This window comes from Callospermophilus lateralis, chromosome 3 (genome assembly GCF_048772815.1).
Source record: "Callospermophilus lateralis isolate mCalLat2 chromosome 3, mCalLat2.hap1, whole genome shotgun sequence".
In the NCBI taxonomy this organism is placed as follows: Eukaryota; Metazoa; Chordata; class Mammalia; order Rodentia; family Sciuridae; genus Callospermophilus; species Callospermophilus lateralis.
Window position 1 is genome coordinate 148045352 of NC_135307.1, and position 11958 is coordinate 148057309.

Below are 11958 nucleotides of genomic sequence, written 5' to 3' on the forward strand. Positions count from 1 at the left end.
CGTTTAAAAGGGAGGTTGACATTAAATATTGATAAGATATTAAGCAAGAAAGAGCTTCTATTTTTCAGTGTCTAAAAAGAAAGAAGGGGTGACCACAGGAGTGCAGAGGCATTAGCCTGGGTGTGGGGTGGTCACAAAGAAGATGCTGGGTGGGGGAGTTGGCATAGGAGTGCATGATGGTCCAAAGTAGATGAACCCAGAGTACTCAAAGTGAATGTCAGGAACTGACAGCTCCCAGCTGGTACTAAGGGCTGCCTTGAGGAAAAGCTGGGCGTGAAGTGTCAGGGGCAGGGGTAGCGCTGCGATAGAAATTAGAGTGGACAGACAAATCTCCAAGGTGGAATCAGAAGCCACTTGCAAGAAGCCACTTGTAAGGGCCAAAGGAAAGAGGAGGGCATATCTAGGAGAGAGGCAGGTGAACCAGCAATAACCCCCAACAGCAGTATCTTGCCCTGAGTTACTCTTATGGAGCAGTCTCCTCCCATCTAATACCTCTTAAGTGGACCAGGGCCAGATGCAGACCTGGGTCACATGTTAGCTATTGAAACAAGAGGACCTGGACAATGAGATTTTGCACTTCTAGTGCTGAACATCCTTCAATTCCAACTGTACGGGCCTTGGCTTGGTCTCAGGTGAAGAAAAGCCAGCTTCTCTGCTGTGAAGGTCGATGGTGGGATTGGCTACAAACCTGGACTTGGCAGCTTTTGGAAGTTATCATTTGCTCCAGGATGCACCATTTCCTCCCTCAAAACACTCCTTCTCAAGTGTCTGAGTTGTGCTTAGTGTTCCTGCACCATCCATGCTGTTATCTGACATAGGGTTGGGAGTTATATTTGATGAGACCCCTATTACCATAGGCCCATGCCTTTCTTAGTAATTGATTAGCACTGGCTGTAAGCTGAATGCTATTTGGTGAAAATCCCATATCTGCCATGTCATGCCGTCACATCTCAGTGAATGTGCACATGAAACAGTATGCATTTCTACATCTAATGTTCAGCTGTGTGGGCTTTCTTCCCAAACAGATAATGTTTCTAAAAATTCTTCCATGGAGCCCTGTACTTCCCAGGGAATGTCATGTGATTAGCCAACTTTGTCAGCTGGATGTCTGTCTCTCTAAGGCTCTTATACATGTGAGGTGCTGCAAGGGTCCAATGATGGGAAGCCCAAGCACCTCCAGGAGCAAAGAGAGGGAGTTTCACACAGGCCAGCTCCCTGCCTTGGGTCCTATATCCTCCTCTTTCATCCCTGACAATCTGCCCTAGACATACACCATTAGAAAAGGAGTGCATTTGAGTCACACCCAGTGACTGTCCTCTCCTTGCTAGCACATTCTTAGGTCCTTCTCTATATGTTCCTACAGACAACACCCATCTCCCTCTTCCATTCTCAAGAGCAACTCTCTGCCCTCCCAATCCACCAGACCTGCCTCAGGCTACCCCCAGACCCCAGCAGCCACAGTCACAAAGTGCTTTCATCCCAGAAAGATAACCCCCCACCTGCCCTGCTGCACTTGGCCTTCCTGATGTCCTGCCTCTCAGCTCCTATGCCCCAATTTTCTCCTAGCTCCCTTCCTCATCTCCAATGGCCCTTCTCCCTCCTACTCCCATCCATTATCTTCAACCCAGATCCTCTGCTTTCCCTTATCCTCTTTTGGAAGTCACGGCCCCATCACAGTTCTACTCCCACTCCATGCTGAGGACACACAGGCACTTCCAAGGTTAGTCTCACTTTATTGGCTGATTTCTCAACGTCCCAGAGCCACTCTGCTTCTCACAGGCTCTGGAGCCTATCCCCAAAGTTTGCCTGGAACACCCAGGCTGAGTGGGCATCTCTCCTGAGTTCCCAGTCCCAGCTGGATGCAATAGGTGGGAGAGAAGTCTCTTCATGTCTGACTCCCTCCAGAAAGAGTTTGGAAATGCAGGACCATGCCATTTTCATCTTGGCATCCCCAGTGTCTGTACTCCACAGGTGCCAATCGGCATGAGCTGGACTGGAGGAGATGCAGAGCCGGCCAGCGCAGGACTCAGGGGCAGACTGGCAGGGAGCGGACTTTGAGGAGAGTGGGCTTTATGAGAGAAAACCAGGGAGAAGTTGCACAAGCTTAAGAAAGCTTTAGGCAGCACGTGGAATTAGTGATGGACATTGGGTCCCCAGCACAACATATTTGCCTGGAAAACAAGCCGAGAGTTCTTAGCTCATTTTCAACTTGAAACTGGGTATAAGAAAATCAGAGCTGCCATGGGAGCTGAGGGGTGTCTTGTATCCCTCAAATCACAACTGCAAAGCAGAAAAAGGCTGAGGATGTCCCTAAGATGGGGAGTAGATCAGAATCTACCCCCCACCCCCGTCCCCTCCCCGGGAGAGGCTTGCAGAGAGGGAAGAACTTGAGGACACCAGTGGCAGCCACTCCACTCCATCAGCTCCTCAGCAGCTCTGGCCTGACCTGGTTCTTCCTCCTGAGCTGTCTTACCAGCTGAGCTTAGTCCTCCCTGGGTCACCATCTTGCTTCACTAGTGTCCCTCGTCCTGCCCAGCATAGTCTGTAGCCAAATTGCCTCCCCCACCCAAAAAGAGATTCCCATAAACTACAGTCTATCATCATCAGGGCAAGCACTGCATGCCCCTTACCATCCACTCAGACCCAGATCCAGAGAAGCCTTCCCCCAGCCCCAGCCCCAGCCCACAAGTGATAGGTAACAGAACTGGAATGTTCTAGATCTGTAACCACTGCAACAGGATGGAGTCCAGGCTTGTGAGCCTTAGCACCTGTATTCCTAACCACTGCACTCTGCACACTCTCCAAGGACCAAGAGGTTACTTTCCAGATGACTGTTAGTGAAAGGGCTTTATAGGATCTGACCTATTAGTACCTGTTAATTGGAAATATTTTTAAAATACTTAAGGAGTTGTTAATGCTAACTACCCTGATTCAATCATTTCACATTGTATACCTGATTAAATTATTACACTATAGCCCACAAATATGTAAAATCAAAATTATAAATATAAATTAGTTAATTAAGTCTTTAAAAAATGAAATACTCTTTTAGAAACCCTGGCTTTCATTAGGTTTAAAAGCCCTAGAAGCAATCTGCTAAATAAACTGCTCCCTAATAATAATAACAAACGCTGGTAATAAGTCATCAAAAGGTTTCTTAAAAAAAAAAAATCAAGTTTGGCAGTTTTGCTGGCTCAGCAAATAAGTGAAAAAAAATCAGGCTGAAAGCTTAGAGCAAGCTGAGGGGCTAATAGCAACCTGAAGGCTGTGGCCGCAAGATTTTATTTTTCAAAGCAGTCCTGGGAATTAATAAAGGTAGGTGCAGAGGTCACCTTTCACATTGCTGGGAAAGGAGGGTTCTGGGAAAGGGCTCTGTGCAGGCAACATGGAGCACAGAACATCTCTCCCATGGACAGATTCAGAAGTTCTTGGTCTGATGCCCCAGGTGGGCAAAGGAAGGGGAGGGCAGCAGAATCTGGTGGTGGGCTGTGGGAGGGACGAAGCAAGCTGAATTCTACCAAGGTGCAGGGAGCTGGGAAGGAAATTCCTCTGATTGGGCCATGCCCATATCCCTGAAAACCCCTGTACTCAGCACCAACTGCAAACTCTTTCTCCAGCTCCATCTTACCTGTGCAACAGGTTTGGACAGACCATTCCCTCCTGGATATAATGCAACCCTCCAATCCCTTCTTTGCACGGCCTCCCTCATCTGGACTCCTGCTACCCCACTGCATACCAATAGAGGGCGGGGGTCCCTAGGTACCAAAAACCACACAGCACTCCTCTCTCCATCCTCTTTTTTAAAGTGGGAGCTAAGACTTGCTTCACATGTCACCAAATGGGGCCCAGAATATACAAGGTGTCACTGCCTCACAACTAGGGGACTGGTCAAGGTTGCCTGTACATTTAGCATTTTGTCTGCCCATTTGGTACTTGTATTCCTATCACAATCTTGAAAAGTCCTTTGCAAAACAATTCTCAATCAAATGCCAGATCACAGTCCAAGAATCTCTACACTAAGCAGTAATGGGCACTTGTGAGTTCAATGTGGCTCAGGGCCCCGTGGCATGTCTCACTTTAACTGTTGTATTAAGTTGCTCATGATGTATTGATTTTCTTTTCTTCTTCTTTTTTTTTAATCTTAACTTTTAAAAAATATTTTTAATTGTAGATGAACACAATACCTTTAATTAATTAATTTATTTTTATGTGGTGCTGAGGATCAAACCCAGCGCTTCACATGTGTGAGTCAAGCGCTCTACCACTGGGTCACAACCCCAGCCCTAAATTTTAACTTCTTTTGCTATCATCAGAGCATTCTTTATAGAAAGCACAGGTGATGAACAGAAGTCATGAACACTCCAAAAATCAAAATATGTATTTTGTTTGCAGGCCCAAAGTATAGAGCTGCAGAACACAACTTTTGTGTAAATCAAATACTTTCAACTGAATCATTGAGGAATGCCAGTAGCCCCGGAAATCCCCAGGGTCCAAAGGACTGAATCTCTAATGGCAGAATTTCTGGTTCAGAGCAGACCTTTTCAGAATACCTTATCTGATGATAGACTTCACAAGGTTCTAGGTGAAGAAGAAAGGAGGGACAGGGACTCCAAAACAGGCCATGCTTAGTAGACCACCCAGAGGCACTCAAAGCACCTGCTATCTCAGGCCATGCCACAGACCCACAAAAACAGAATCTTTGTTGCCAGACAGAGATGTCCTTACAGTGCCCCCCAGGAACACAGGTGGGCAGTCCAAGTGAAGCATGAATCAGCAACCTGCTCTTTTCCCAGGAGGTGCCCCAGTGGCTTGTCAGGTCCCCAAAGCTTAACTCTGGAGCAGTGAGAGAAGAGCCAGGTTACAGATACCTGGCTGAGGTCCTCCCTCACTTTCATACCTCACTGCAGGACAGCAGAGGACCACAATGGTAGGAATGGACATGCCACTTTCATTGAGACAATTAATACCGCCTGGCTGGTCCTGACTCATGTATTCTTTAATGCCTGCACATAAAAAAAATCAGTAATTCATGTCAACACAGCTCCATAAAATTAAGAAAAATGTCATGTGAATCATTTCTATTAGACTTGTCTGAGCTGTGTCGTGAGCCCTCATGAAATCAGGACATGTCAGAACCTAAGTTTGGCTCATTTTTAAGACTGGAGCCTCAACGTCTACCAGTCACCTCACTGGTGCCATGACACACTTGCTGCAAACAGCAGAGCATGGCGAGCCTTTTAATACCAAGAAAATTCACAACTGGGCAGAAGCAGCCATCACAGGCTATGGACACTAGCCCACTCACAGGCTGCTGGACTTTCAGGCACACTGTGAGACATTTTCAAACATTATCTTTTGTGGAGGCCTGTCAAGGGCTACATAGTGCTGTGGCTACAGACATAAGTTTGGGTGAAACACAGTCTGTTTAGCCCTCCTACACTCTAACCAAAGGTGAAGTACTTATCCCACGTAGGGATCAAATGTCCCAGTTGTCCCATGGGACTAACCCTTGTTCCTATATCTTGGGTTGTCCTAGAAGTTCCTGAAACCATATATAAAACCCTTCATATGGTGCTACAGTCACCACCACCACTGTCACCTCTACTGTAACCCATGGACTTTCCAGAAAGAAATGCAGAGGCAAAGGTTTCCAATGGTGACAAGGGTATGTTCCCATCACCACCATTTGAGGTTGATGTGTAATCATACTAGAATTGAGCCATACAGGAGAGGTCTGAGAAGTTCATGAGTCTTGGCCATCCATCTCCTAGGATGTGAGACTAGGTCTGTATTTTCCCCACAGGTCACACAAAGAGAGAAAAGGGATTAATGATCCAGAATATTCAGGCATGCTGGCCAGTCAGTACAGTGATTCAGGGAATTAATGCAGGAGATGTGCAAGCAATGAATGAAGTTCTAAGAAGAGGAAAGTTTTTAAAATTTCCACAAATCATTTGCCAACCAAATACAGCTGACCCTCTGCATCTAAGTTCCATATCTGGGGATTCAACCAGCTGCAAACTAAAAATATTCAGGGGGAAAAAGAAAACCCTGCATCTGTTTTGAACGCATAATAATTTTTTTTCTTGTCATTATCACTAAATGAGAAAGTATAACAACTATTTACACAGCTTTTACAACATATTAAGTATTTTAAGTTATCTAGAGATGATTCAAAGTATACAAGAGGATGTAGTTTATATGCAAATACAACATATAAAACTTATGTAAGGGACTGGAGTCTGTACTGATTTGGGTACTCACAGAGGAGTCCTGGAACCAATCCACCTGGAATGCTGAGGGGCAACCATACAGTCAATTTTCATTCATGGTTGTTCTGTTTTGCCAAGTTGCCACAAACATTGAATTAGTGAACACTAAATTACTGCTCCTGAGGCAGATATATGGTTATGTTCCTGTGAGCCTCCAGTCACATTTTGTCTACCCATTAACACAGAACCTTGTTTTATGTATTTTTTTACTGTTTAAAGGAACTTCATTGAATATAGATATTTCTTACAAATAATTACAGGCAGTATTTCTTTACTAGCTGAGATCCCCAACCCTGGATCATAAGACCACACATTTCTTAGACTTTCAGCCTGTCCATTAGGCTTTATTAAAGTTGGTTATCATCTCCATCAATCTGCAAATTTAGCCATATTTATGTCTTTTTCATAATTGCATCACACATTATAGATGCTACTTTAACATGTTCTAGAGTGGCTAGATACGTGGACCGATGTATTTCCTCTCTCTTGTTCTGGATGCACCTCATTGTTGCTGACTCACTAACATTGCTCTCACGGCCAACAGTCATAACTCATGCCTGAATAAAGTCATCAAATGCACACTTGTTTTCTCCATGAGGTACCTCACAGCCTTCTTGTACTTTAGGAGCTCTGGACAGAACTTCAGCACTGCTCCGGGGGTCATTTTATCACCAACAACAACAACAACAACAACAAAAAATCACCAACAAACCCCACAAAAAACATAATCCCAAAAAAGGTACCAAATATATCATGAAAAGTTTACAGCATGAGGAAAAAAACAATAGCACAAAGCCTTGCTTGGTCTCAGCTGGAGACATGTGAGCAGGTGACTCAAATTTTTTGCCCTTGCCCATATTTGCAAATGACCACAAAAGTGTCATGAGAAATGACTTTAGGGTTTCAAATAGATTTCAGCAAGACTACAAATTCACAAATATGGAACCCATGGATAATGAGGATCAAACTATACTTTGTTTGGGGGGGGGAATTGTCAACACTGATGTGGAACACAGGAATTTATCCTTAGGTAATGCACCATAAAAAGCACAGTTTGTATAGCTATTTTCTTACATATAAGGAAAAATGCCATCTTGAACCTGCATGCTAATGGCTGTGTGTGTAGACAAATAAATTATATGGCACATCATCCAAATGAAAGATTAAAAGGTCACTAAAAATAACCACGAAAATTATGTGGCAATATGGAGAAACATCTTATGACATGTTTGATTTTTAAAAGCTGGATGACAAAATTAAAAGCTGGGATATAATGACTGCTATGTATTTATTTATGTTCTATAATCTGAAAAAAAACAGAGAAAAATTAAAATAGCTCATCTGTTGGGGTGGCAGGGACTATCAGAAATGTAGTTTTTATATTCCCATTTCAATCTCTGTTATACTTACTGTCATCGAGGCAATGACTAAATAGACGCTATTCAGTACAGGTTGAGTATCCCTTATCCAAAATGCTTGGGATTTGGGTGTTTTAGATTTGGGATTTTTTCAGATTGTGGAAAATCTGCGTATACATAAGGAGATTCTTTGGGGATGAAACCTAAGGCTAAGAATGAAAATCATTTATGCTTCATGCACACATTTTACACAAAGCCTGAAGGAAATTTTACACAATATTTTTTAATGTGCCTGCATTATGACTGTGAGCCATCTCAGGAGGTAAAGTATGGAATTTTGCACTAGTAGCATCAGGTTGGTACTCAAAAAGATTTAGATTTTGTGGTATTTTGGATTTTGAGATTAGGGATACTCAATTTATCCTCTTAAAATGTATCTGTGACTTAATTTTTCAAGTTTTACAATAAATAAAAGGGGTGGAGAGGGAGGTTATGCAATTTTCCTCCAACTGAATTCTCAAAATATTGCATTTCCTTGAAATGCATATTAGGACTCAGAAGTTCTGGGGTGGGCCACCCCAGTGATGCTGTGTGGATAGGCCATGGCCACACTTTAAAAAGTGACAGTCTAAAAGGCCAAAATTTGGGGCTGGTTTGTGGCTCAGCAGTAGAGCACTCGCCTAGTACGTGCAAGGCTCTGGGTTCAATCCTCAGCACCACATACAAATAAATAAAGATATTGTGTCCAACTACAACTAAAAATATATATAAAAAATAAAATAAAAGGCCAACATCGCCTATCCTCTTTGCAGATTCTTTTTTGTCTCAGTCTCAAATCTAGGCAATGCTAACACTAACTGCATGGATGACATTAGGAACAGAGAGGTGGGCTTGGGACTCAGTGATACCCTGAGCACCTGTCTTAGACCAAGCTTTTATTGGTTCTCAGAACAGCTTCGCTGTCCCCAAGGAAGCAAGAGATTGCTTGTAGGAAAGTGGGCTGTGGTTGCAAACAAGGCATCACCAAACCACCTGGCACATACTCTTCATGCAGAATCTGGCTTTCACAATCATTTCTAGCTTTGGCTCTTTGGGGTCCAATTTCAAAGGGTTTCTTGTGTAAAATGGGCTACTTGGGAATACAGGATGTGAAGACCCTGCCCACATGTGCCAGGCCCTATAGAGTCCTCAGAAGGAGCACTGGGCCCGTTCATATGGGACCTGGTCAGCCCTGAGTTGGGAACTGCTAGGCTCTTTCCTGGATGGAAATAGTTTGTGAGTAAATGAATGAAAGCAGAAAAGCTCTACATCATTAGCCAGCTTAAATGAGCTTTTCCGGTGTATTGGATAAGAGCATTAGCTTCAAGGACACACTCTGCTTAGGGACCAAAGATGCCTGCTTTTCCATTCAATGCCTCTTCTCTGAAGAACAGACCTCCTTCTGGTCCTCCGCAATGGCTGGGGACTACCTCACCTGCTCCTGCCCTTTTAAACAGCCAACATCCTCCATTCATTCCCTTTCATTTATCCCCCAGTTCTCCAGCCTAGAGTCTCACTCAAATTAGCATCTGTTTAGCACAAAGCACAAAGGAGCAAAAGATCAGGTCTAACTTGCTCCCCACAGGCTCTAAAGATAATTTTCTCTTGACAAAATCTTTGACAGGGATGCTATTCTATTAACAAAATGCAGTACGTCACATACCCTGTGCAACCCTGTGGTGCCATCACTATTGCTGGGGACAAGTTCAGGCTCTGCCAGCGACTGATGGAAGATGACAGCATTTTGGCCTAAAGCCCAGATCCAGGGCCCAGAGTCACCTGACCTCTAGAGAAAGCTCCCCCAATGTCCACAAGCATATAATAGCACTTTCTTTACATCTGTGGCCTCCATGAATGCAGAATTTCTGTGAATGACAGGAACACTCCCAGAGTGAACTTACACTTGATAATCTTCAGAAAGAAAAAAAGGCACCAAGTGCAAGTGCCAGAAATCTAACCACAATTCCAAATGCAACCTTTCACTATGTGTGTGTGTGTGTGTGTGTGTGTGTGTGTGTGTGTGTGTGTGTGTGTTTTCAAACTCATGAACTCTACTGGGAAAAAAATAATTAAGATTTTAAAAATATACAAGCAGTCCATATAATGGACCAAATACATGTTCCTTTACACAGGTTTAATAATTGTATCTTCTTTATGTACTCATGGTGGATTTTTTTTTTGAATGGCAGCTTTTCAAATGTGTTTATTACAGTACATGCTTACTTGGCTATAATTAAAAGAAAATATAGCTATACTTATATCCACTGGCCTCAACAGCATGCATTTATCCTCCAACTTTGTGAAGCTTTCAAATAATTATTTGCAGAACAGAGTGGTTATTCATAGCTAACTGCCCACCAAGCCTGCAGCCTGCAGCCTTTGAAGACTTGTAACCTGGATGCAATGACCACTGCTGACCCTTGGCATTAGTCAGGTCAGTGCATGAACACCATCAATCCCCCATCCTCATCAATGCCCTGCTGGCCTCAGGAAAGCACTTGGGGGAGGCAGGGAGGCAGGGACCATCAAACAGATGCTCCTCTGCCATCTGCAGAAACAGAAATCAAACCTCTGCTGGCAGGGTAGAGTAGGGAGTCTTCTGGAAGACACTAGCTGCCAGTCAGCCCTCAGTGAAAGACTTTCCTGATATTCCTGAATTTGAGGGGTGAGCTTAAGAGTGATCAAAACGTCCCTGAAATGTGACCGCAAAACTGAGAAAAGGAAGAACAAAGCCCGCATTTTGAACTGGAAAAGCAGCCCAGTCCCTCACCCAGGCCTCAGATTTACCATCGGCCATGCCTACACCACAGCTCTCTGGGCTCCTCTGCCCCATTCCCTGGGAACAGGAAAGACCTACCTGCTCTTGGGGCCACTTTGGCCTCTCCTCTGGGGTCCTGGTCTTGGCCTTGAAGCCTCTCTGGGGGTCTCCTGGGTGCTTGGACTCGGGAGGGAGGTTCAGCGACTTGGGCCTTGCCTCATGCCTGTTGGGCCCGCAGCTGGCCTCGTTGGGTGGGCAGGCCTCTGTGGAGTCCCCCGGCCCTGGCTCAGGCATGTGCTCAGGGCTCGCCTCGCTGGCACTGGTGATGCTGGTCATGCTCAAGCTCATCTTGATCTCCGCCACAATCTGGTCAATGTCTTCCTCCTGGTCCTCCAGGTCCCCGTCCCCACGCCTCAGGTGATAGGGGGAAGCACCCCCTGCATTCCCATTGGCCTCCGAAGGGTAATAGTCCTGGTAGCCCTCTTTGCTGGGACAGTAGTGACCATCATCTTCCTGGCCGTGGGCTTCCAGCACAGAGGGCTCGTCCTCTGGGATGGGCAGGTGGCTCTCTGGGTAGTCCTGGCTGCCTTCGGCCCCATGGCCATGGGGGTGTGGGCCCGCTGAGTCTGTCCACTCCTCCACCGCCTCCTGGCACTCGTCAGTGTCCACAGGGTGTGTGCCGTGGGCCACATACTCCTCCCCGTTACAGTCCATGCCCTCCAGGTAGCTGTCATCCTCGGGGCAGTAGCGGATGTAGTAGGTGATGCCCTCCTCCTCCTCGGGGAGCCCTTCATCATAGTCCTCCTCCTCAGAGGTGTTGTTCACATAGTCGGAGCTGGAGTCCCCATCAGGGCTGTGGTTGTGGCAGTCCTGCTCCTCGGGTGTGGGGCTCTCTGGCCGCAGGGTGGTCAGCTCCAGGCCCTTGGGCACATAGCCCTCCAAGGGCAGCTCTGCATCCTCACTCTCAGGCTCCTGGCCATGGGGGATGGGGCCTGGCCTGGCCCTGTGTTCCAACATGCTGCTCGTGGTGCTCTGGCGCTTCCGGTGGGCCATGGCAGACACTCACGCGGCCATCATCACCCGGAGGCAGTCACTGTGGGGAGGAACGTTGGAAAGTACAGAGTCAGAATCCCACCGACGGCTGATCACCACCAGCCCAACAAGCACGCAGCCCACCCCACGCGCCCACGCGCCTTGCCACCATGTTCGCTCAGAGCCATGTGAACGCACATCTGTTCAAAGAATGTGACATTCCCGCCTGGCTGCCTCATGTGCCAGGAACAACATGCCACGGTGCCAAGGAGGACAGGCAGCGCAGGAGGAAAAGGTGGCAGGGAGAGGAGAGGCACCCTCAGTCACCAGGACGCCAGCCTGGGGCCTGCAGCTCACAAGCTCATTCCTGACCCCGACACTGGGCGCACTCCCTTCCGGGTTCCCCAGGTGACCAAGTCACAAGGCCATAAGCAGGTTAGCTGCTCTCAAAAGAGAAAAGGGGACGCTTCCATCCAAAGACAATGATGATGGATGGGGA

At 46.1% G+C, this 11958-nt stretch overlaps 1 protein-coding gene across 4 annotated transcripts in view; it reads right to left on the bottom strand.

Moving 5' to 3' along the window:
* Apba2 (amyloid beta precursor protein binding family A member 2) overlaps nt 1-11480 on the bottom strand; it is a 63871-nt gene extending 52391 nt beyond the window's left edge. For all 4 annotated transcript variants that reach the window (XM_076848867.2, XM_076848865.2, XM_076848866.2 and 1 more), the window contains exon 1: nt 10527-11480. In XM_076848867.2, coding sequence (XP_076704982.1) covers nt 10527-11480 — 954 coding nt within the window. The remainder of the gene's footprint in view (nt 1-10526) is intronic.
* Between the last annotated feature and the right edge of the window lie 478 nt (nt 11481-11958).